The sequence below is a fragment of the Umbelopsis ramanniana genome (assembly GCF_025399195.1).
Source record: "Umbelopsis ramanniana AG unplaced genomic scaffold K450scaffold_30, whole genome shotgun sequence".
Lineage (NCBI taxonomy): Eukaryota > Fungi > Mucoromycota > Umbelopsidomycetes > Umbelopsidales > Umbelopsidaceae > Umbelopsis > Umbelopsis ramanniana.
In genome coordinates this window covers 12,754-35,364 of record NW_026252116.1, presented here as the reverse complement: position 1 = coordinate 35,364, position 22,611 = coordinate 12,754, and the positions used below count along the sequence as shown (strand labels likewise).

The following is a 22,611-nucleotide window of genomic DNA, read 5'->3' as shown; positions in this document are numbered from 1 at the left end:
CAGCAGTTTTATTTTTAGCTTTGGGACCAAACCACCAGCCCAGACCCCAAAGACAACATTTCAAACAACAACAACCAAAAAAATATAAATATATTATAATGAAAAAAGCGCTTGGCACACTGTTGGGTTTTATACAAGCCATTTCTGAGCGTTGGAATCAGTGGAAGTTTCGTTGAGTTTCTTGCTCTGCTGGAGGTTAATTTCTTCAAGGTGCTTTATACGTCGTAGATACTCTTGTTCCTTAGCAAGCATACTGTGCTTTTCGCTGTCTAGAACTGCAGTGCGCAGCACAAGTTTGGAGTTTTCAGCTTGTAAGGCAGCAACTTGTTTCTCCAGAAACTCAACCTTTAAAAACTTCTTCAAACGCGATCTACGCGCTGCGTGAGTATTCTATTAATGGAGCAATAGGATGGGTTAGTAAACCAAACAACATGGCTGCATATGGCCTTTTATCCCCTCGGGAGATTCTAAGCCCACACACACCAGTCATACATATTGCGTTGGGCGGGACGAGGCAAATAATACAATGATGACTGAAACACACTCTTTACCAAACCAAACACAGGGTCCATTGAAAGCTTACCCTCAATCGCTTGAGGCTTTCCTCGTCCAAGGTTCCATCGTCGTTTAAGTCAGGCGATGGATGACGCTTGACTCCTCTAGGTTTTGGAAGAGGCTTTGTTGGCTGCATGTTTTCTTCCGTAAGACCTTGATCATCGTAAGATTCCGGCGGCCGATCATCACCTCCCCAAGATATATTGAAAACAGACGATCCATTGTCACCCGTAGCAGCATTTTGCGATACTTTCTTTTGTAGCGCGTATTTGGCAGTGGTGTGGGGCATGGGGACATCCACTATAGAAGAGCTATCGGCGGGAATAATATAGTGGTCTTCCAAATGTGCGGCGGGTGGTGATGCAGGGATAGTGAAATCCGGGATACTGAGGGAGTCAAATTTTCGATCAAGCGTAAACGGCGGTGAGTCTTCTAAATTCCGTCTTCGAGACTGTTGTTGCTGTTGATATAATCTCTGGCCTTGGAGATAATACGGCTCGATTTCATTATAAGGATCTTCTTCAATAGGATGTTCAAAGGGAGTGCCTTCCGATGAATTGTCTTCTGATATAATAATTGAATCTATGCCGCCTGGTCCACTGTGATCAAACTCAAATGTGTTGAAAAACCCAAACGAGCTCTCGTTTGTGGAATGCGGGCTGGTTGTGTCATTGGAATCAATCTCCATGGTGTAGTCGTTAATATGTGCGTTTTATGATTATTCTTTGTCTGATAGTTTGCTAGGAATTAGAGCATTGCGAGAGTTGTGTAGAACCACGCAATTGGGGTCTTGAGAGAGGGGAAGAGAAGGGTTTAAAGCTCGGATAGAGGAATGGTAGGTGCGAGACCTTACTTGTTGCTCATACCGAGGTGAGTATGAATAATTAGTATGACGTCGACCACAAATGGCCATAATCAATTGTTTCATTGGATGATTTCAAATGGCACCCAAAAACCTTGTAGAGCACCGGCATCAACAAAGATAAGCGTGTCTTTCCTGATGACCTTGAGACAAACTTGTTTAACTCCAAATTTTTTTTTATTATTCTCTTACAACACTAATCGTAAGCTTCAATGGTAACGCCATTGTTATTGGGGCAATCCTTGGAAATATGGCCCTTAACACCGCATCGATAACAAGTCTTGATACTTCGATCGCTACCAGCTGCGTTAGGGCAATCGCGAGACTTTGGATAACAAAAAAATATTATAATGGTTATTTCATAAGCAAAACCAAAAAGAAAATCTTTGGCGACTTACAATGTGACCAAATTTACCACAATTATAGCATTTGACTCCGCTGGCCTGGCAATCTCTGGCAAAGTGGTTGTAACCTAAAGCACACTGGATGAGTACCAAGGCCAATCTGGAAAGTTTACAATTGATACTAACCACCACACTTGTAACAAATTACACGGAAGTTTGACCCATTTTGGACTCCTGCTCCTTCATAGCCATTTTGGTATCTTCCAAAGTTACGATGGTAAGATGGGACGCCTTCAAAGCCAGCATTATTACAATTTCGAGCAATATGGCCGATACGACCGCACGTATAGCAGCGACCAATGCCTGCTCCAGCTGCCGGAATTCTTCCTACACTTGGACAGTCGGCCTGGATATGGCCAACTAACGCGAACAATCAGTTGATATTTAGGGATTCCAGACACACGGGGGCAAAAAGTACTGTACCTCCACCACAGGCGTAGCATTGCTTAGATTGTAAAGTCTTGGGTTCCGTGCATTCATTGGCTTGATGACCAGGCTGTTTACAGTTATAACAAAGTTTTTCAGGTTCTGGGCAAGATTCGGCAAAGTGTCCAGCTATTCAGGCCAAAATGAAGGGGGGAATTTAATTCAAGGTAGACAAAAAGTGACAACGCTCGGCCATAGCGCCAAGCGGAGCGCTATAATCGTGGCCATCCGCAAATGTCCACCCAAAACCAATATAAAAGAAATGCAATAGCCTTACCATTGCCGCATTTATAGCATGTTCTTCTCGGTGGCATGATCACAAAGATTGTAAATGGCCCTTGTTTGCAATATGTCGTTCGACGGGATTTTCAGTTTTGATTCCAGACAGAAACAAAGAAAAAGCTCGCAAATTTCTCTCCTCTTCAACTGTGACAGAAGCTCAACTTCTAGGTACCCGAAGCAGCACACAAGTTCAACGAATTGGAAAGAACAAAAGTGATTTGAATGTCAAGTGGGCGTTGCACTCGCAGCGTACTTAAGGCAGTCACCAGTTGGATCGGGGTTACAGGTCCATTGACAACAATGCAAAGTTGGAATATCACAAAAAGCGCAATGGGTGCAAGTTATTGTACATTATTTGCGATATAAATTTGTTTTCTGTTGTATCAAAAAAGAAGTGGTTTCTAATTACAATATCTAACTAGCGCCGTGTTTGAGGCGCTCGATCTCTTGATGTATCTATCGAAAGTAACATTTCCACTTTGCTAAGTGACCTTGTTGGAACACTGTTATCATTCAGTGGGTTGGATGAGTTGCACGAAACAAAACTGTCATTGGATTCGTTTCCATCATTTGTAGAATGCTTTGGAGAAACTTGAGAGGCTCTGCCATCTTGAGGTGCATAACCGGAGCTGGGTGTACCTGATACGTCGACCTTTGTTATCTCGACAGACGTTCGAGTCTTATGGTCTACATCCAGATTTGACGTTCGAGGTGAGATATTTATGGGAGAGCTTTCGTTTGATCCATTTTCTGAAGCTTCCTTATGGCTGTTGGTCGTTTTTTTAAGCCAACCTTTTCGAAATGAAGTAATATCGGCATCCTTTGGTGGCGACTTTTGGCTCTGCATATTGTTTCGCTTAGCCAATAGCATCAAAGCACCAGATTTGATCCGAGGAGAAGCAATGTCCTTGAATTTTCGGAGAGTGTGCATTTTTTTCTCCTTCTCCATTTGCGTTGTTTCTGTTACACTGGTAGGTTTCGTTACCGAGAAATCAACCTTGGCTTCAGCTCGGTGGTGCTTGTGGTCGTTCGGAGTGGGTGGCAATGCTGACTCTGAATACACGCTCTTATGGAATGCTGAAAAGGTCGAATAGCTCCTTGGAACACTAGAGCAACTTTCAGCTGTTATAGCATCACTAGTCTCGTCAGCCATATGAGAATTCTTCAATGGGGATGATAATGAAGCTTTCACACTGTTTCTTCGATTTACACTGATTGATATTTGGGGTTGTTGTGGCTGTAATCAAGATCCGAATGATTATTATTTCATTCATCTTATGCTTAGTTAAGAAAAGACGTCTAAAGACTTACTGGAACCTCCGTTGATCCATGCTGCCGTTCATCTGCTTTGAACCAATGGTCGCTATTCCTTCCTTTAGTGGTAGTACCGAAGCTGCTAAATTTTCCAACAAACTTTCCGATCAAGCCATTGGATTGCATACTGGGCGACATGGCTTCTTTACCATCCAAACTACTCGAAGTTTCAGGCCCTGAATATGACTTTCTCGTTTGGGTTGTGGAACTGAAGGATGGAAATATGAAACTTCCTGATAGTCTTGTCATCCTGTGTTCGTTATTGATTGACTTCAAGGATATAGACCGCTGTCTTTGAATGTAACTGTAGTTTTTTTCTTCAATCAGGCCTGCCGATTTTGGTTTGTTGCTGTCCTGTGCGTCAGCATAAATGTAACGACTACGACGATGATCAGGAAGTGATGCCTTTCGTTTTACTGCATTGATCACCATACCGCCTATGGACTGATGAGCAGGATACGAGACCGCATCATTTGGAGAATGACCTTCAGGCGAATTTTCATCCAATGCGACATATTCGTTGTTTTTGGGGAAGGACATCATTGAAACTGTCTTGTGAATACCAGATCGTCGTTTGCTTCCATCAAAACTGTCTCTATCTCTAACAGACCATGCCCTTGCAGCCAAAAAGTTATCTGTACTGACATCCTGCAATTTTTGATCGACGGTCATTCTTTGTGCATGAAAATGGCTACTTTTAAATTGGTGCATTTTCTCTTTGACGCCAGAGGGCTGGAATAAATCCTTTAAATCAATTGAGCTTGTGTGTCGATGACTGTAGATTGACTGTGAGTGCGATGTATTGTGTAGAAGCTGTGGGGGTATTGAGGTGTGGTAGCTATATCTCTGATCACGACTGTATATTTGATCTAATGCTGAATGGGAATATCGATTCAAGAGGCGGCTAGATGAAGGACTTTGTTCAACGCTATATTGAGATAGTCTGCTTGTTTCTGTTGAAGATGACGTTGAAGGCTCGACTTCAGTGTATGAGGGTGAGTAATGATGGCCTTTGTTCGAGTCGGGGTGATAAACAGGTGATTTGAGAGAAGCAGAGACATCAGCCAGCAATGTATCTGGAATGGTAGAATCCGAAAGGCTGGCAAATGACGTTGCTGATCTGAGCTTTGGAGTTGATGGAACTGAGTCTTCCAGAGACGATACCAAAAGCTCTTCTGCTGTCCCACCATTTTCATTACTCTGTGCGATGCGAGCGTCATGCTGTGCTCTTGAGTGATCGATTGCTTCGCGAATTGCCTTCAACCAAACTGTTTTTTCTTTTTGACACGTTGCCGAGAATTCAAACCAATGTCTATCGTAGTGGAGTATCCATGCATACATAAGGTTTCCTAAGGGACAAAGATATGAGTGAGGACACCTGCAATATATTTTTTCGAACACATTTTAATTTTTGATTATTTTACCTTGACCTTCCTCCAAATCAGTCAATTCAAAAAGACGTAACGGAAACCAATATTTGGGTTCGTACTGATTCAGCTTTTTCGTTCGTATAATAATCATGTAGGTGTTGAATACTGCGCAACCAAGGTATTTGACTTTAGAACCCTCAGTCAAATACATCATTTCCAAAGCTCCCGATATCATGAAGGAGCCAAGGGGTCGAACAAAACGCTTGTTCAATTTCTATAACAATTTTTTGTTAGAAGAGATATATATTGTCCAATGCGAAAATACTAATATCATACCCAATGGTCCTCGAGCCTCGATATGAAAAGGTCGGTCTTGGCAGCTACATCCTGCTTTTCCTTTTCTTGATTAATGTTTCCAACCACTCCGTCCATTGTCTTGATCGCTTTCACCAACTCTTCATCTTCTACACTCCCTTTCGCAGTGAATTTGTTGATCTCCTTCAGTAAAAGTTGATAGCGACAAATTCTCTGTACAGGCTGCGTTGGTAACGGTTAGAATCAGAATGGACTAGATTATATATCCTTTTTTGCTCTACAAAGCTGACAACTGCCAAAGTTACATTAACCATAAATTACCTTGATCAAATAATCATCAAACTGAAGTCTTGAATTTGCTTTTTCCTCACTTTTTTCAGAAGAACATTTCCTAAGGTAAGATATGAACTCGATCCGAGAGAAGTATTCTTTATATAACTTCATAGCACTGTCATGTTGTATACAATAGTCTGTGTACACCGAAAATCCTTTTCCCTTAATGATAGCCGATGTTAGTCAGAGCAAACCGATGCAGGAAATTTTCAAGAACACTCACAAGTTGAGAAAAGCATCGGGCAATTGCTCTCAAATCGCCTCCATATGTCTCTTTATCATGGGTAAAAGGTTTGGTGGTATACGCTTCTTCCAGAGCATCCAAAAACTCCGTTTGAAATTCAAGGATGGCTTGACCGTTTCTGATCAGCAGCTTTTTATGCTCAGTGGGTATCCATGAAATCTCTTCTAGTGGTTCAAGACAGGTCTACAGACATGGAAAGTTAGCCAAACGTGTTCTCAGGTGGTGTCCATTTATGGTATCCTCCCTCATTGTACCTTCACCAATATCCGCAAATCCTTCACAAACGCCCTTTCTGTTTCCATGAGCTCGAGTAAGGCATGACGTCCTCTCATAGACTTTCTTGCCTCTGTTGAATCCACTTGTATCTTCTTAGGTTCAATCTCCACAATCTCCGGAAGCGCTTTATCAAAGGAGTATGTAAGTGAAGGAGTACTTGGAGGTTGCTCGAGACTGCTTCTTGACACTATCAAAACAATCGATTCATTCTCTTTTTTATCCGACTGATCAATGTCTTTGTTAGACAAGTCTTCAGAAAAAGCTGAAATATATGAAGTGGAATATTCATTCAGAGAAGGTGGCCGTGAGAAAGCTTCCCTTCCAGGTATGGTACAGTAATTCGTTGTCTCCATGCTTTGCTGCGATATCTTTAGTCGTGTTTATATCGCAACTAGAGATAATGGTGCAATGAGACCAGAACTTACCAATTCAAGCCTGCCATTATCTAGCGAACGATCTTCTGTAGGCGAGGTTGTTTCAGATGTATTAAGACTATTGAACGTAGCTTTGTGCTCATCAATTGCCATGCGCGAAAACTCATCAATCGATATGGCAGAATGTTCCGTATGCAGGATAACTTCCTCTGAGGTGCTGTTCCTGATGTGAGACGTTGCGAACGGAAGGTTGTCGCCAGTGGTGATCGAGGAAGCGACAATACTGCCAGACGTACTGACAGGCGATATTGGATTCGTCATCCTGTGACAAACCAATATGTGAAAATGCGAAAAGAGTACAGGACAGGAAATCCGCGAACTAAGAAAGCAAAATACAAAAATATAAAAAAATTATACTGAGAAGAATATATTCCGCATGATTGTATGGCCTAACACATTGGACGCTTGCGAAATTGCCAGTTTTTTAGATGTCAAAATTTTGTTATTTTATATTGTATTCCTGTACTATCTCCTGCGGTAGAATCTATAGAAGAGAAAGGTAACTTATTTAAGTTATCTAAAACCTTCTTCTAGACATTATGCAGATGAAGCATTTGATACTCCTATTCATACCTTTGCCTTCGAACATGGTCTTTCTGTCGGCTGTTTGTCTGTGAATGTAGGGATTTTCATTGTGACTGAGAAAGTTGCACTTGTCAGTCCCGATTTGAAGCCCATTACAAATGACGGCTTCAAAAAGGAGCGAAGGAGCCATACGCTGTAAATTGCATAAAGAGATGACACCAAATTCAGCAGTTGCAATTTTATTCAATAAAGCATGAAACCAAAGTCTTGAATAATATAGGCACATTTCCTTGGTAACAAAAAGCTTAAAACATGGTGCCGTGACATATTCAACCGGTGGCCAAAGCATTATGCGGAGATTAAGCTGTCTTTCGGTTCGCAGGTGCTCACCAGTTACAAGCAGTGATAATAGCATGGTATCTCATATGCTGACCATCACACTGGCACCCAATCATGAACAGCTAACTTAAATGATCCGCATACCTCCTATCATTCTATCTAAGCCCTGTATGACTTCTACAATCAACGAATCTGAAACTCCTCTCGTTCGCAAAAAGTCATTCAAATTTTATAACAACGTGTTACCTAAAGATTTACATTATATTCATATATATAAAAATTTGGATTGGCAAGTAGATGGTAGAACAACGAATTAAGCACCAGTTACTTCAATCTCCGGATTCTCAATAAATTGTGAGGAAGTTTTGCCTAACTTGCCCGTAGCGTCGACAGGATGAGTAGCGGCATGTAACATAGCTCTACCAACAACAGCTACGGGTACATCCAAACGCCAGCCGACGGCTCTAGTAAAGCCCATAAATTTACTGAGAATGCTGTCAGCAATGCGTGCTTGAGGACGCTTTTCCTCAATCTGCAGGTAACCAGGTCGAAAGATAGATACTCGCTTGAATCCTACATTTATAAGATCTTCTTCTGTCTGGCCCTTTGATTGAAGGTAAAGGAAAGGCGAGTTCTTATTCGCAGCCTATGCATTATGAGAAAAGATTGATGAGAGTCGGGTGGAGACAAGGTTGATGAAAATGACCCTGCAAAACTTACACCAGATGAACAGTACAAAAAGTGAACTGGGCTGAGACCACCGTCTGTTCCAGGATTTTCTTCGGCAATGATCTTGGCAGAATTAACAACGTAGTCGTGATCAATCTTTTTGAAGGCTTCAGCACTACCAGCATCAGCCCTTGTGGTGCCAAGGCAGCAGAACACGTCCCTAGGACGAGTTGGACACTTTTTCAATGGTTTATCGTGTGAGCGTAACCATCTATTTAAACTTACTCGTATCCTTTCATTTCTTTGCGACTGGCTTCCAAGTTGTCAAAGTCGACAGTTTTCTGAACCTAATAAGGAAAACTTAATGATGGTTTGGGCATCATTTTCCAGATCAACATAGCGGACATACCAGCTTACTTTGCGGTATCGAATCGTCCAGCTTGACTTCGCGTCTTCCAATGGTGGTGACGCTCTTGTAGGTGTCCGCTAATAACACTTCACGGAGTAGAGTTTTTCCCACAGCGCCTGTTCGCAGAAAATTGTAAATATGTCATTTAGAACAAACTATATACTAGTGAAGGAGCATACCAGTAGCTCCTAGAATCAAAGCTTTCTTTCCAGCTTCAGACATTGCAAATGCGATTGAGTGAATCCGAAACGATGTAGGGCGTTTATATAACTAGCGACACTCCACGTCTTACGCAATCTTCCGCAAGCATTTGAAGTGAGAACGTACAGCCAAAAAAAAAGAGTAAAACTCCGCAGTCAGTCAAACACGAAAGCGTAATCGATCAATTTCGGTATCAACTCTTGTTTTTACTTGTAATAGAAAAATGTCAAGACATCGTAATGTTAGAAATCTAGACATAGATGGTAAGGGTTTGCACTCAGCACAATGTACACGTTGCTTTCACTCAAGATGTCTAATGGTTGTCGCTACACAGATGTTCTCGCCGAAGACGACTATTCTGACGAGGAAGTATACGATCAGGCCGAGGGTGGTGGTAAGTAACGTCATTCGCAGTAGCGAAAATCAGAGGTTAGCTTTTGCTAATCCAGACGATTTCGGCAGGGATGGATCTCAGTGAAATGTCTGAGGAAGACCGTACTGCCATGGATGAAGGTGTGGCCCATATTTATAGTGTCATCGGCGACGACACATCGATATCCCTACAAACCATTCAAGAGACACTATGGTACTATTATTTTGACCAGGAAGAATCTGTGAACTTCTTACTAGGTATACTGGGTTGTTGGTCTTGTTTTTTATTTGCATAAATCGGCTTACAGATCGATATGTTCTAGATACAATTGCAAAGCAAAAGAGCGCGCAGGCTAAAGAAGCATCGAAAGCCGCAGCATCAAAAGGTATGCACAATGGTTTCTTTTACACTGTCTTTCTTTTTAGTCCCTCCCCCTACCATTCCCTACTTCCCTTTCTCTGGCATCATTCTGCCAGTTATACGACTGGTGTGATTAGTGTGAAATATTCGAAACAGCTTTCATAAGATAGTTCAACATATAATGCACAAAAACCTCAGCGTGTTTTCCTCACCTATGTCAACGTCCTCTCACCGCAAACATTGTAGATGGTGATATCAACCGAATGATACGACGACGACGATTGGCGGCTCTTACTGCCTTACCAGACAACCAAAAATGCAATGGCCGACCCATAACACCACCCACTGATCGACCTGTATCATTACTCAGTAACAATGGACAAACTTCCACGCGGATGCGGCAAACACGGGGGACCGGATCAAGCTTGTCGAATCTGAGAATGAAAATGGCTAGCCAGAAAGCAGATAGTTTATCACCCTCAAAGACAAGCGTGGCGGCTGAAGGGACAAATTTGAAGACTGGAGAAAATTCAAGTACTCCAGGAAAGCTATCTTCGTTGGCGAACACACGGCCTGGTGCACGACCAAGTGCATTGTCGGCGCTTGCCCAGCAGTCTAAAGCGAAAAGTGGGTCATCATCACTTCAGCGATTAGCATCCCGCTCTCAAGCTGGCGGTGGCCAAGAATCAAAAAGCATTTTACCAAAAGTCTCCAATGATGCTGATGTAGCTAGCTCTACAAGTGCACTGGCGAAACTGGCTCTGAAGCACCAAACTAAGCCTGCCATGAAAGGTTTAGCTGCCTTGGCCACATCTCGAAAAAGCCCATCATTTTCAGCAGCCAGTGCCTTACCATCATCCGAAACCACTGATCATGGCATAGAAAAGCCACCTCCGACTGCAACAACACCACAGCGATCAAGTAATATCAGTGCTGAGGATAAAAATATACCATCAACCATGGCGGAAAATGACAAGCAGTTCCATCGCTCCCCGAACCCTGTTCAAACGTCAAATGAGATTCCAAAAGACAACAAAGAAAAATTGACTTTTGGTTACCTTGACCATCCATTATGTGCACCACCCTCTTCAGTGGCCGAATTTCTCTTTACTCCGTTGAAGTCTAATTTTGAGAGACTGGAAATGTCTCAATTAAATATCTCGACGGCATCGAAGTCGTTGAACGCAACCATTTACCAGAACATCATGCCATCCAGCAAAAATGTGAGAGCCTTCAAGTTTGATGCACCGAGCCCGGATGACACAGTTCGCAACGCACAATCTCGACGAAAAGGAGTACTCACCAAGGGATCCACTTAGGCTATTCAGCTTAATTTCCACACATTTGAAAATTGCTCTTTACCAGCCTATTCCCTCTCACATATTCCCACCTTTTCCCCCTCTGCTTTACCAATCCTTCTATCTCAACATTTTTTACTTCACCTTCATTTGGCAACTGCTGCTGGTTACTAATAAAACATTTCCTCTCTTCCGCATATACAGCCAATCAGACCAAGTCTGCCTCTAAAGCCGCACAATCAACATCTATGAGCAAACAACCATCCCAGCAGCATGCAAAGGTGACCAGTGGACAAGGCAAGTCCACAGATGAAGATGTAGAGTTCTTGGAGGATGACGATGATAATCAAATGGACTTTGATATGGCGGCTTTGAATCTGGGAGAAAAGAAACTAAAGATCGCTACAGCAAAGCCAAAGAAGGTGTCGTCTATCGCATCAACGCCTGTGAGTTCGCAGCCATCGTCACCTAAAGTTACACCATTAGCCAAAATCCCCCCATCGAAACGGGTTGATGTTGAAGCGGAATACGCAAAACGTACATCAGACAAGGCCAAATTGAACATGGTTGTGATAGGTATGGGCGTTGGCGATAAATCAGTTTAAAGTGGATCTTGCATTACTCACATATGTACCTACAGGCCATGTTGACGCTGGAAAATCAACCTTGATGGGCCACTTCCTTTACGCTTTGGGTCAAGTTAGCGAGAAAACCATACGAAAATACGAACGTGAAGCGCAAAAAATTGGCAAATCTTCCTTTGCGTATGCATGGGTTCTTGATGAAACCGGTGAAGAGCGTATTCGGTAAGCGAATGACCTTTGTGTTGAATGCTAATTGAAAGCTACAGTAACTTAGCAATCTTTTTTTTTTCTTAAAAAAAAAAAAAAAAAGTGGCATCACTATGGATATTGCTACAAACAGTTTTGAAACCACAAGTAAACAGTTCACATTGTTGGATGCACCGGGACACAGAGATTTTATTCCCAATATGATTTCCGGCGCCGCCCAGGTATGTGGCTTTCCAATACATTCGAAATTTTGCAGGTATAAGACGCTAACCTTCAGTCAACAGGCTGATGTGGCCATTCTGGTTATCGACGCAACGACTGGTGAATTTGAGGCCGGCTTTGATGCCAATGGACAAACAAAGGAACACGCTCTACTTGTTAGAAGTCTTGGTGTTCAACAAATGATTGTGGCAGTGAACAAACTTGATGCTGTAAGTAATGTTGTTCAATGCGTATCCATGGTATAGTCATGACATTTGGTGCTAATCATAATGTGGCATAATACAGATGGAATGGTCGAAACCTCGATTTGATGAGATTACTGCAAAACTTGGAACTTTCCTTATTCAAGCTGGCTTCCGCAAGAGCAAACTTCATTTTGTGCCCGTCAGTGGTCTAACAGGCGAGAACTTGGTAAAGAAAACAGAAGGATGTCCGCTGTACGATTGGTACAAGGGCCAAACCTTGGTTGAGCGTGTTGGTAAGTCTGGCTGCACTGAGAGCAAATTTATAGGGGAAAAGGCTTATTAATGTTCATCCGTTGTAGACCAATTTGAGCCGCCTGTTCGACTCCTTGACAAGCCCTTCAGAATGGCCGTGTCAGACTTTTTCAAAGGCGGTATCGGAAGCTCTAGTGGTGTGTCCGTGGCTGGTAGAATTGACGCTGGGCATGTTCAAGTTGGAGAGCAAGTTGTGGCTATTCCAGGTGGAGAAATTGGTGTGATAAAAAGTAAGGTTTCATTGGTACTACTTTTATATCTGCTGCAGGCAACTAACTACTCAATTCTCCAGCCATGCAGGTTAATGATGATACAGCAACTTGGGGTGCGGCAGGCGATTCTTGCCTTATGACTTTAACTGGTCTTGATATTATGCAACTAAGGTATGTTGTGATGCTGTTACATGATCCTACTCTTTCAGCGCTTTGGGTACTCATTCTATCCTTTTAGTTCCGGCACCGTACTATGTACTCCAGCCCATCCAGTACCTGTTACATCGACCTTCATTGCTCAACTGGTGGTGTTTGATATCAAGGTGCCAATAACGTCAGGTTTCCCTATCATTCTCCATCACCAGAGCTTGAATGAACCTGCATCGATTGTGAAGTTGATAGCGACCATTGATAAGGCAACTGGAGAGATAATTAAGAAAAATCCTAGGTGAGATTCAATGTTTTTCACTCCCTCCCTGTTTCTCGTCATCGGTGCCATATCTAACGAACCATCTTTCTAGGCATCTTTCCAAAGGTTCAACGGCGACAGTAAGGATCAAGCTAGATAATAGGCCAATACCACTCGAAACTTTCAAGGATAACAAGGACCTTGGACGAGTAATGCTTCGAAAAGGCGGTGAAACCGTTGCTGCGGGGGTAGTCACTCAGGTAAGGATTTGGTGAAATATGTTCCAAGACCATGAGCGTCTCCACAGCCGTAGCAATTTATTAACGTCATTTTAATTAAATGCAGATCCTTACATTTGGTTCATAAATAAGACAGAAAATAATATAGTGTGTATATTGTAAGAATAGCCTCTCATAGATAAAATAAGCCTGCAAATTATGACAAGCACAGAACAAAAATTTTTTGACGTCACACTCTTTGAGCTTGCTGGTCAAAAACACCACCCACAGCGCTGTTTGCAGGTTGAACATTTGGCTGTCCTTTTATTGCACCATGTCCATGCCATACGCCGTTGCCCACTTGGCCGTCACCACAGCAAAGTCAAAGTCTCCAGCAGAAGCAACATCTCGAGCATTGTCTCTTTACAGACAATGGCAAAAATCTGTAAGTAACGCATTGGCAACATCTGGGATAAATGCAACACCATGAAAAACTGCATCTAGACAGACTTCCCACCCAACCACATACCTCACGTTTGAGCCCAATTCTTATTCTCCTCGACGTTTTTCTTCCCATAGGTTCCTGAGATCATGACGCTTTATCAACTCAACATTCCATCATCGGCAGTCCGTGCTAAGATCCGCGAAGAATTTGAAAAGAACCGTTACGTAGAAGACCTTTCCGTTCGCGACATTCTCCTGTTCAAGGGACAGACCGAATACCAGGAAACTTTGAACCTGTGGAAGCAGGAAACTCACGTCATGCGCTACTTTGCCAAGGAAGAAGCCGCCCCTGTCCCAACTGCTTTCTTGGACAAGTTCTACGAAGGAAGGATGTAAATTGATTTTTCTGTTTTAATTGAAGAAAATATGCAGTGGAAGGGAGGCCGTCCGTTCTGTTGCATGCTGCTCTAGAGTAATAAAGCACGTTTTTGTTTTTTTTTTGTATAATTATCTCCCTTTTGTCTTGGCTCTGCGTGAACAAGAATATTCAATAAGGGAAATATGCTTTTGTTCTCGTTGACGTTATTTTCAACCTTCCCATATCAGTAGAGGACATTCCAGCAATACTTCACTTTTGATCAGGAACCGGACCATTTATTTTTTGACCTGTTGTCATGGGAGATAATACAAAAGCGCCGGCTATTCAATTCGTTCATCCCTCCCTTCCTCAAGTCAATCCTTCACAATCCTTCACCCACCCATTCCAGTCGAAACACCCTATCTAATCATCGTCGCTCCTTACTACCATGTTTCCAAATTCAAAGCAACAAACTCGATACCTATCACCTCTGCGAACACTGACCGCCATCTCCAATATGATGATTGACTTTGTTCGGGTAATTTCCCCCACCTCAGCGACCAGTGAGCGCTCCAGGACGCCTGTGTTAGATGCCACTGACTCAGACTTTGCTCGAAACTATGTTTCTTTCCCTGGCCTTGATTCTCAAGTATCGGATGATGCTCTTTCGGATATAGATAGTACTTATTCGGGACAGCCATCGTGTCATTTATAAGAGTTAATTTAGTCCTGTCACTTTCTTTTTGCTTTACATCTCCTCACCTTACTTTGTGTGAAAAATGACGACAGCTTATTGCAACGCAGCATGCCATTAAAAGTAATGAATATACCAGCGTCGTTAGACATACTATGGATTAGCGCTGCCATTCATTTTTCTATGAGGTGGAAAGAATGCTCAGTTATATAATATTGATCTGACCATTCTGTGACTGACAGTTGAGAGTCGCATAGGCGGTAATGAGGGCTTATGCGGAGAGTCAAGTCTCATCATTGTTGTACCAACATGACTCTCATACAGTCATAGACTATGGTATATTTCACTTTGCCCTCAAATCATGTTCCTGACTGACCCTAGCCAATTGTATCCCGTGGTATAAAAGAAAAAGGAAGGGCCAAACGAAACCTGCCTTCATAAAACTTTCGACTCGAGATTTTTCCAAACCAGATCCAGATCAACCGTCACAAAACTTCAAAATCAATCTGCAGCCTCCAACGGTATTTGTAAACTCACCTCTATTCAACCATGCCTACACACGATCAAGTTTTGAACTTTGGCGCCGGTCCAGCCAAGATGTATGTATTCCATCTTTCAACCCATTGCAACCCGTTGCTCCCTGCTTGACAAGACAATTGCTCTTTCATTCCTACCTTAGCCCTATCGAAGTCCTTCAAACAGCTCAGTCAGAACTTCTCAACTATGATAACACTGGAATGTCTGTTATGGAGTTGTCCCATAGAGGAAAGACCTTTGGCAAAATTTTGGCCGACGCAAAGCAAAACCTCACCAAATTGCTGAATATTCCTGATAACTATGAAATTTTGTTCATGCAAGGAGGAGGCACCACGCAATTCTCTGCCATAGTTTATAACTTGTTGGCTGCTAAGGGCAAGCCTGATGCTCCTGTCGATTACTGTGTGTCTGGTTCTTGGTCGCAAAAGGCTTCTGAGGAAGCCAAGCGTTTGGGTGCCAATGTCAACATTGTCTTCAACACCAAGAAGTCCACGGGTGCTTACACCTCTGTGCCACCACAATCAGAGTGGAAGTTGAGTGGCTCTGACGCAGCCTACGTTTACTACTGTGACAACGAAACTGTCCATGGCGTCGAGTTCAACTCCATCCCTGATGTTGATTCTTCCGTGCCTTTGGTCGCTGACATGTCCTCCAACATCCTCTCTCGTCCTTTCGATGTTTCCAAGTTTGGTGTCATCTATGCTGGCGCTCAAAAGAACATTGGTCCTTCTGGTGTTACAATTGTCATTATCCGCAAGGATCTTCTTACCCCTCTCAAGTCAGCTGCTGAAATCCCAGCTTCCGGTTTGGTGACTCCTCAATTGCTGGACTTCAAGACTTTAGCCGACAATGACTCACTCTATAACACACCGCCCACTTTTGCCATTTACATGTCAGGACTTGTGTTCAAGCATATGCTGGAGAAGGGAGGTGTCGAAGCCTATACCGAAGCCAACGATCGAAAGGCACGAAAGGTTTATCAAGTCATTGATAACAGCAAGATATACAAGGCTCCCGTAGCCACCGAAGCTCGTAGCAGAATGAACATCCCTTTCCGAATTTACCCAGAGACTTTGGAAGCCGAGTTTTTGAAGGGTGCTGAAGCACGAAACATGGTTCAACTCAAGGGACATAGATCTGTTGGTAAGTACAAAAAAAGAATGATGGAACGTGGATTATACTCAGAAATCCTAATAATGGTGATACCAACAGGTGGCATTCGGGCTTCTATCTACAATGCCATGGGCGAAGATGGTGTTGATGCGCTGGTTGCATATATGAAGGAATTCGAAGGGCAACACCAAGCATAAAATAGACCAAGCTTATTTCTAGAGAGCATGTGTTTGGAGAGATGGTCGAAGTATATAATGACTTTAGAAAAGTGCTTGAGCAATAAATATATTATCAATATGCTTCATGTATTCCCGGCGAACAAGGTCCCAGGTGGTTCTGAGCCTAAATCGAATGTGACACATCACACAATTAACAGATTTAGGTAATATTACGACTTTTTCTCGCAATTAAAAAAATTTCCCATTCCTTTCCCTTTCTTTCTGTACTCCTCTAGACAGAATGCCGCCTCAGCTGTGCAAGCGGTGGATGCTCTTCACCACAATAGCTGCTTGTACTCTTTTCATCTCGTTAAGTATCATCAGTAACCCCACCCTTCCCAAACAAGCTGGCCTTGAGAAAGACCTGGTGAAAGGTGGTAGTGTTGTCTATGACGATCACAATATACCTGCCAAGGATGAAGAGAAGTTCATGACTTTCTATCCACATTCTGGCCTACACAACCAACGACTCTCACTTATCAACGCAGCTTTGATAGCCAAATCACTTAATAGAACGCTCATCATACCCGAAGCCAATATCGCCACAGCAACCTTTTGGAAGGACAGTTCCGATTTACCGCATAAGCTAGATGCCTGTCCAGAACTAGTCACAGCCCATCGTAAAATGGAGAAGGAACTCGGCCAACGCGTCCACTTGCCATCTGAATGTTTTGACTACCGCAAATATATTCCTATTAGCTTCGATGATGCGTTTGATCTCAGCCCGCTAACGAATATTGGGGTTCGTTATTCAATGAGAAACAACATGCACCATTCCTATTTCCAAGGAACCCCCCTCAACATCCCGTATGACGAAACAAATCGAACCCTGGTGTATGAGATCCCAGATTATCAAAGATATTCCTATCGCATATACTATTCCGAGCACGACAATCAGCCGTTGCAGAACTTTGAACGACGACTTGACCTCATCGAGCTTCAGCGCCGATCGGAAAAGTTGATAATATTCAACTCTCTGTTTGGATCCAACCGGCTTGCATTGGATTCAGAAAATACTGAGACAAAGAAGTACTTGCAACAGTCCATTAAGATAACACACCCGGTGGTGGACTCACGAGCTGACAAAGTGATAGCGCAGTTGGGTGGAGAGCGCCGGTACATTAGCGCACACATTCGATCCGGCGATGGCATGTTCAAGGAACACATTGTAGACACCATTGACCAGATCGTCAGCAAGTTGAGTGATGCAGTTGATATGGAGAACGACACAACCGACAGTGTCACCTGGCAAGAACTTCGAAAACTTCAACTTGCTAGATCGACTTCGTCTATTGCCACTTTGCTTGAGCGATGCGTCCAATTACAGCTTCAACGTGGAAAAGTCACTACGCTGTTTATGGCAACTGACTCACATCACCCTCGTGAAGATCCCAATATGCGGGCCTTGTTTGATCAATTTGTCTGTGCTTTCACTCTCTCTGACTTTCCGGATATCATCCCCTCCATCAACGTCAAGTCGCCACGCGATAACCGCACCGACATCAGTTCATTACTGATTCCATTGGTTGACGCTTCCATTGCCAGTGCTGGTAACGACTTTGTTGGAACTCCCAAAAGTACGTTCTCAGGTTATGTCAAGAACCGCCAATTAGCCATGACACGTTTCTTATCGGATGGTGTTTAAAATTGTGTACTATAACCATGATATCCTCCTCTCTCAGTCCTTCTTTGTAAAATTGATACAAAATGGCTTTTTACTTGCCTCTTAACACCATCTGCATTAAAAAAAAATATTACATGCTTTGACAATGTCATTCAAGGCATGCAGCATGATATCCTTTTTGAAACTAATCAAAGGGCAGATGGTCTAGTGAATGGCGTTTGCTCTGATAGATATGTGTAGGTGTATGCAGCAGTGCGCGCCATGCCGTAAACCCTTATGTACCAACCAATACCCACAGAACCTAATTTCTTGGTGTAGCCGGTAATGCACCTTTGCAGTGGTCTTGAAGAAACATGCTGACTACTCAGCTCTATAGCAATCTTCTACTGTATACTCCCTTAGTCAAATACGTCTTTTCTTTTCCATGTACGAACACGGGAGACCTCTGTCGGAGAAATCCCCTAATTGGCAAGAATCTGCAGAGCTCATCTCACAAAACATTCACTCCGACGGCCATTGAGTTGAAAACGAAAACAAATCGTAGATTTTATGTCGTCAGATAGTTCTATCGCATGAAAGTATCTTACAGTGGGGTTGATAAGAAGCAATATACAAGTATATGAGGTGTGAGTGGGGGGAATGAGAGCTTCTGTAGCGTGCAAATTGGAGAGCGTGAACGGAGATGGTTGATTTGGGGGAAGGATGGACGAATTGAATATGTTTCAAAAGCAGGATATGGCAGTAGCTGTGGTAAGGAGCGGCCTAGTATGAATAGTTGATTTCATCTTCAGAGGACTGGCAAAAGAAAAACGATTAGAACGAGATGATATAAAACACATGTCTTTCTTCAAAAAATGATGATCTTTTACTTACATCGTCTTCCGGAGGGCTATACGCAACGTAATGCAAGAGAATAGAAAGAAAAAAGAAAAAAAAGGGTGTGATGAGTTACCACAGAACTAGAAAAGCGAAAGGCAGTTTCCCACACATCATGATGCATCAACTGAAGCTGACTTACAGTTCACCTAACACCGACTGCAGTTCACGAACACGGTCCTTCAGTTCATTCTTAGTGGCGACTAATCGATGTATGTGATCAACAGCTAGAGGCAGGATAGGAAAAGGTTATCAGTGGGGGGTCTGATGTATTCGGCATGGCATGCAAGGCATGATTGCAAGCAAAATGAAAGTCTTACATTTCTGTAGAATGATGGCTTCACTGCGATGGCTTTGACTCAAAGTGGGAACAATTTCAACAAGCTGATCAAAGCCGACCCTGATATTCTGACGCCTCTTCTGCTCTGAGGCAATGTGATTAGCCTTCTTTTCTGCTTCGGTCAACAGCTCATGAGCAGGCTTCTTGCTTCGACCTGTTCGAGGTTTTGCCGGTGTCTGTGACTGATCTGTATCATCGCTTTCACTCCTTTGTTGTTGCTGTTTCCTTGCTGCTCTACTTGGAGGTTGACGATATGGACTGGAGTTCGCTCTATGCGCAGAGCCACGCTTCGTGCTGCCCTGTATCGAAGAAGAACCCGCGGATCCTTGACTGGGGGCGGATGATGAAGACATTATGGTAGAATCTAGTGGTTGTCCTGAAGCAAATTGAGCGTTCTTAGAATAAGGTGATGATAGCATCACAGGTGTGGGACCTGATAACGTGTTCCAAAGCAAAAGAGAGGAAAAAATGATTGTGGATGGGCAAGAAAAAAAATTAATAACCAAATTCCGAAATCTGGGCGCTGCCACTGGCTGGCTGGCTAGCCGCGTTAACCCGCCAGACAGTCAAAAAAAAAGCATTGAACACCATCATCTTAATTTTACCTTGATAACTATGTTGCTGACGATGCATCTCTTCCATATCAAAATGCGATGGTACATATGGATGCTGTGGATGACTCCTCATGGTGTATCCTTGATAATCTGTTTCAAACATGGTGTTGGTACTCTAGGTACGAATTGCTGACGGATGGACGTGCGATCGACTTACTGGAAGGCTGGATATAAGATGGATCCCATTGGTGGTCATCCATTAAGAAGGTGAAAGAGGATTTTTTTGTAGAGAGGTCAGACAAGAGCAGGCTTATATTGGACTCCATACGCTTTGTGCGCCCGTAATTCCGACAAGCGGGGACTTTCAAACATTGACGACTGACGAACCGTCTTCACATGTCAGAAGCATACCGAACTGGAAAAACACAAAAAAAAAAGTTATTGCTGTCACATGCTGTGTCGCTCATCACACAAGATATGTTATATTACCTTGGCTTAAAGTATTAGCAACTTCCTTAGCGAGCTTCCCTTGCTTAGCATCCCTTTGGCTGCCACCCACCGACATATCATCTTTGTAAGACAAATCTCCTATCAGGTACATTGCAACACCGTCTTTGCGCAGCCCGCCAATTCGTTGTTCGAGCGCGAGGAATACGACCATTATGGCTCGTCATCTTCCTAGCTCAAATGTTTATCTTGGAGATCAAATTTCCAAGGCAGAGACTAAGGTCACTCATATATCTATTTTCAGTAGAGGCTATGGTCACGGCGCCGTTACTCCACACTCCTGTAATCTGGAGTTCATTACAATTGTGCAACGTTCGGCTTCCATGATTTGCCCTCTTTTCGATTAGATCACATGCCTGCAGGCATGAGGTAAAGAAGCGTATATATTGGCACCGATCTTGGACGGATTTTCTCGCTACTACCAGATCGGAGGTGAAAGTATTACAACCTGAGGACTGGTAATATGTTGATTCAACGACCTCATGGCGAAAAGTGGTAAGGCGTCACCACATAGATGTAGACAAGACTGACAATGCTGGAGGTGATGTGAAGAAAAAACCATGACTCATATCATGATGCTTGCTCGGGAAGTATAAGTAAAGATCCTTACGAGACCAAATTGTAAACCCCTTGACGAAAATGGACAGTCAACCAATTCGGCTGACTTAATCCACATGAATCACCCAAAAAAATAACAAAAAGAGAATTTCTTCTTTTTTATAGACTTATTGGTAATGCAATGCCATGGTCTACATGGCAATTTGGATAACTAGTACATTGAAAATGGTCAACTTACACGTGGCTACGGTTCATGTTCGTTCTGTACAAAAGTATCGGAACAGCGAAAGTGCTGCTGCTTTGTCAGCCTTTCGCTACACTGAATTCGAAAAAATTTACAAATAATATATTCAAAAAAAGCATGGTTTAGCCCCAAAGAGTGGAGTGCGTGGTAAAGAAGTGTGTTAAAAGGGTGCTTCAATCAAAGCTGTGGAAGTTTGGCCGTTTATGGCGCGTACCGAATTCCATTCTGAAAATTGCTCCAATTTAGGTATCAAGCGATGCAGTGCTTCCGTTCGTGGCTGATTCGATTGAACATACGTCAGAGTCTCTTCCACCAGCTTCCTTAAGCATTCTTCGTGGAGCTGGGCATCTGTAGGGGGTGGTAGTGGCGGATCGAATGACGCTCGTACTGGACTCATGCTTGTTCGCCGAACGGCTCGAGTAAGTGGCGGGGTAGTGTTGGTTGCTGGAAACATGATCTTGAGCTTGGATATGTCACTTAATTTTGGTCGTGATCCCAAATGTGGCCCGCTTGCCACCCAAATTAATTTTTTGGTACAAGTCGAGGGAGCATGCGCAACTTGGACAGTTTTAACAATAGCGATTTCATCGCCGTTATAACCTGCATAGTGGACCTCAGGGTACTTCTTCACTGCAATTGGTGTCGGTACGGTTGCCCGTGAGAGCTCCAGATATACTAGGGTCAGGATTGGTAGTAATAGTGTGACAAGAAATGATGTTGAAACGCGATTCGGATCGTTCCTGTTGATCAACACTGTTGTTTCGTTGGTGTGATGATGGTACTCAAGCAAGACAAATCTTGCCGCTGCCATCATAGAATGCATGTTGATTGCAATAAAGTGATTTCGAAAAAGATGTATGTGCTTCTTTCAAAACTCTTTAATGAAATTGACTCGATATGACCGCGAACGATTGGATTGCGGGTATCAAAATACGTTGTTCTGTTTGTGCAGTTGGGTACAACTGGTGATTTTCTTGGTGTGAATGTCTAGCACGACTTGATAATAAAAAGAATGTGCTATTTCAACGGCTACGCTTCGAAGAAATGGAAGAAGAAAGAGGAAATCAAATTGGTAGAGGTTATCTTTTTTCCATGATCCTCTTTAATATATACTTGTGGTTTGTTGATGACCGCCCGGGGGTGCAACGATCTTTGCGTATTGTTTGTGTGTGTGGGTCCGAAAAGGCGCAATCGGGTCACAACCAT

At 43.0% G+C, this 22,611-nt stretch overlaps 9 protein-coding genes across 9 annotated transcripts; 5 read left to right on the top strand and 4 right to left on the bottom strand.

Annotated features, from left to right (window-relative positions):
• Positions 1-108: 108 nt before the first annotated feature.
• K450DRAFT_242454 (uncharacterized protein) lies at positions 109-1,417 on the bottom strand. Its single transcript, XM_051589256.1, has 2 exons — positions 584-1,417; positions 109-390 (listed from the first exon to the last, which is right to left on the bottom strand). Exons 1-2 carry the CDS (start codon positions 1,241-1,243, stop codon positions 130-132), a joined length of 921 nt encoding a protein of 306 aa, XP_051444272.1. The 5' UTR covers positions 1,244-1,417; the 3' UTR covers positions 109-129.
• A 6,467-nt stretch (positions 1,418-7,884) lies between these two features.
• K450DRAFT_242440 (uncharacterized protein) lies at positions 7,885-9,061 on the bottom strand. The gene is made up of 5 exons (XM_051589255.1): positions 8,937-9,061; positions 8,758-8,873; positions 8,634-8,695; positions 8,400-8,568; positions 7,885-8,325 (listed from the first exon to the last, which is right to left on the bottom strand). Exons 1-5 carry the CDS (start codon positions 8,977-8,979, stop codon positions 7,993-7,995), a joined length of 723 nt encoding a protein of 240 aa, XP_051444271.1. The 5' UTR covers positions 8,980-9,061; the 3' UTR covers positions 7,885-7,992.
• On the top strand, positions 8,971-11,190 carry K450DRAFT_242435 (uncharacterized protein). Its single transcript, XM_051589254.1, has 6 exons — positions 8,971-9,099; positions 9,178-9,221; positions 9,293-9,352; positions 9,421-9,588; positions 9,654-9,716; positions 9,938-11,190. The coding sequence occupies exons 2-6, from the start codon at positions 9,182-9,184 to the stop codon at positions 11,008-11,010; spliced, it is 1,404 nt and encodes a 467-aa protein (XP_051444270.1). The 5' UTR covers positions 8,971-9,099; positions 9,178-9,181; the 3' UTR covers positions 11,011-11,190.
• K450DRAFT_242429 (uncharacterized protein) lies at positions 11,125-13,708 on the top strand. The gene is made up of 10 exons (XM_051589253.1): positions 11,125-11,565; positions 11,630-11,795; positions 11,884-12,001; positions 12,065-12,211; positions 12,288-12,480; positions 12,547-12,729; positions 12,792-12,882; positions 12,950-13,159; positions 13,233-13,380; positions 13,466-13,708. The coding sequence occupies exons 1-10, from the start codon at positions 11,238-11,240 to the stop codon at positions 13,484-13,486; spliced, it is 1,605 nt and encodes a 534-aa protein (XP_051444269.1). The 5' UTR covers positions 11,125-11,237; the 3' UTR covers positions 13,487-13,708.
• On the top strand, positions 13,580-14,214 carry K450DRAFT_242424 (uncharacterized protein). Its single transcript, XM_051589252.1, has 2 exons — positions 13,580-13,783; positions 13,918-14,214. Exons 1-2 carry the CDS (start codon positions 13,673-13,675, stop codon positions 14,176-14,178), a joined length of 372 nt encoding a protein of 123 aa, XP_051444268.1. The 5' UTR covers positions 13,580-13,672; the 3' UTR covers positions 14,179-14,214.
• Positions 14,215-15,080: 866 nt separating this feature from the next.
• Positions 15,081-16,806, top strand: K450DRAFT_242420 (uncharacterized protein). Its single transcript, XM_051589251.1, has 3 exons — positions 15,081-15,433; positions 15,514-16,514; positions 16,584-16,806. Exons 1-3 carry the CDS (start codon positions 15,384-15,386, stop codon positions 16,679-16,681), a joined length of 1,149 nt encoding a protein of 382 aa, XP_051444267.1. The 5' UTR covers positions 15,081-15,383; the 3' UTR covers positions 16,682-16,806.
• A 110-nt stretch (positions 16,807-16,916) lies between these two features.
• Positions 16,917-18,519, top strand: K450DRAFT_242419 (uncharacterized protein). The gene has a single exon (XM_051589250.1). The coding sequence runs from the start codon at positions 16,944-16,946 to the stop codon at positions 18,345-18,347; it is 1,404 nt and encodes a 467-aa protein (XP_051444266.1). The 5' UTR covers positions 16,917-16,943; the 3' UTR covers positions 18,348-18,519.
• A 322-nt stretch (positions 18,520-18,841) lies between these two features.
• K450DRAFT_242415 (uncharacterized protein) lies at positions 18,842-20,355 on the bottom strand. The gene is made up of 6 exons (XM_051589249.1): positions 20,314-20,355; positions 20,148-20,246; positions 19,523-19,975; positions 19,341-19,429; positions 19,200-19,215; positions 18,842-19,121 (listed from the first exon to the last, which is right to left on the bottom strand). Exons 2-4 carry the CDS (start codon positions 20,227-20,229, stop codon positions 19,341-19,343), a joined length of 624 nt encoding a protein of 207 aa, XP_051444265.1. The 5' UTR covers positions 20,230-20,246; positions 20,314-20,355; the 3' UTR covers positions 18,842-19,121; positions 19,200-19,215.
• Positions 20,356-21,280: 925 nt separating this feature from the next.
• K450DRAFT_242413 (uncharacterized protein) lies at positions 21,281-22,445 on the bottom strand. The gene has a single exon (XM_051589248.1). The coding sequence runs from the start codon at positions 22,226-22,228 to the stop codon at positions 21,566-21,568; it is 663 nt and encodes a 220-aa protein (XP_051444264.1). The 5' UTR covers positions 22,229-22,445; the 3' UTR covers positions 21,281-21,565.
• Between the last annotated feature and the right edge of the window lie 166 nt (positions 22,446-22,611).

What these genes read in the sequence shown, in the direction of transcription:
- K450DRAFT_242440 (XM_051589255.1), bottom strand. Translation starts at nt 8,979, where the DNA reads ATGTCTGAAGCTGGAAAGAAAGCTTTGATTCTAGGAGCTACTG. An exon ending in CGATACCGCAAAGTAAGCTG is followed by an intron (nt 8,696 to 8,757) that starts GTATGTCCGCTA and finishes TTTCCTTATTAG; the next exon opens with GTTCAGAAAACTGTCGACTT. An exon ending in TTTTGTACTGTTCATCTGGT is followed by an intron (nt 8,326 to 8,399) that starts GTAAGTTTTGCA and finishes CATAATGCATAG; the next exon opens with GCTGCGAATAAGAACTCGCC.
- K450DRAFT_242413 (XM_051589248.1), bottom strand. Translation starts at nt 22,228, where the DNA reads ATGCATTCTATGATGGCAGCGGCAAGATTTGTCTTGCTTGAGTACCAT.
- K450DRAFT_242429 (XM_051589253.1), top strand. Translation starts at nt 11,238, where the DNA reads ATGAGCAAACAACCATCCCAGCAGCATGCAAAGGTGACCAGTGGACAA. An exon ending in ATAATTAAGAAAAATCCTAG is followed by an intron (nt 13,160 to 13,232) that starts GTGAGATTCAAT and finishes CCATCTTTCTAG; the next exon opens with GCATCTTTCCAAAGGTTCAA. An exon ending in CTGCGGGGGTAGTCACTCAG is followed by an intron (nt 13,381 to 13,465) that starts GTAAGGATTTGG and finishes AATTAAATGCAG; the next exon opens with ATCCTTACATTTGGTTCATA.
- K450DRAFT_242420 (XM_051589251.1), top strand. Translation starts at nt 15,384, where the DNA reads ATGCCTACACACGATCAAGTTTTGAACTTTGGCGCCGGTCCAGCCAAG. An exon ending in GGCGCCGGTCCAGCCAAGAT is followed by an intron (nt 15,434 to 15,513) that starts GTATGTATTCCA and finishes TTCCTACCTTAG; the next exon opens with CCCTATCGAAGTCCTTCAAA. An exon ending in CAAGGGACATAGATCTGTTG is followed by an intron (nt 16,515 to 16,583) that starts GTAAGTACAAAA and finishes TGATACCAACAG; the next exon opens with GTGGCATTCGGGCTTCTATC.
- K450DRAFT_242435 (XM_051589254.1), top strand. Translation starts at nt 9,182, where the DNA reads ATGTCAAGACATCGTAATGTTAGAAATCTAGACATAGATG. An exon ending in TAGAAATCTAGACATAGATG is followed by an intron (nt 9,222 to 9,292) that starts GTAAGGGTTTGC and finishes GTCGCTACACAG; the next exon opens with ATGTTCTCGCCGAAGACGAC. An exon ending in CGATCAGGCCGAGGGTGGTG is followed by an intron (nt 9,353 to 9,420) that starts GTAAGTAACGTC and finishes CGATTTCGGCAG; the next exon opens with GGATGGATCTCAGTGAAATG.
- K450DRAFT_242415 (XM_051589249.1), bottom strand. Translation starts at nt 20,229, where the DNA reads ATGAGGAGTCATCCACAGCATCCATATGTACCATCGCATTTTGATATG. An exon ending in TCAGCAACATAGTTATCAAG is followed by an intron (nt 19,976 to 20,147) that starts GTAAAATTAAGA and finishes ACACGTTATCAG; the next exon opens with GTCCCACACCTGTGATGCTA. An exon ending in AGCCATCATTCTACAGAAAT is followed by an intron (nt 19,430 to 19,522) that starts GTAAGACTTTCA and finishes TCCTGCCTCTAG; the next exon opens with CTGTTGATCACATACATCGA.
- K450DRAFT_242424 (XM_051589252.1), top strand. Translation starts at nt 13,673, where the DNA reads ATGTCCATGCCATACGCCGTTGCCCACTTGGCCGTCACCACAGCAAAG. An exon ending in ACAGACAATGGCAAAAATCT is followed by an intron (nt 13,784 to 13,917) that starts GTAAGTAACGCA and finishes TTCTTCCCATAG; the next exon opens with GTTCCTGAGATCATGACGCT.
- K450DRAFT_242419 (XM_051589250.1), top strand. Translation starts at nt 16,944, where the DNA reads ATGCCGCCTCAGCTGTGCAAGCGGTGGATGCTCTTCACCACAATAGCT.
- K450DRAFT_242454 (XM_051589256.1), bottom strand. Translation starts at nt 1,243, where the DNA reads ATGGAGATTGATTCCAATGACACAACCAGCCCGCATTCCACAAACGAG. An exon ending in AAAGCCTCAAGCGATTGAGG is followed by an intron (nt 391 to 583) that starts GTAAGCTTTCAA and finishes CTCCATTAATAG; the next exon opens with AATACTCACGCAGCGCGTAG.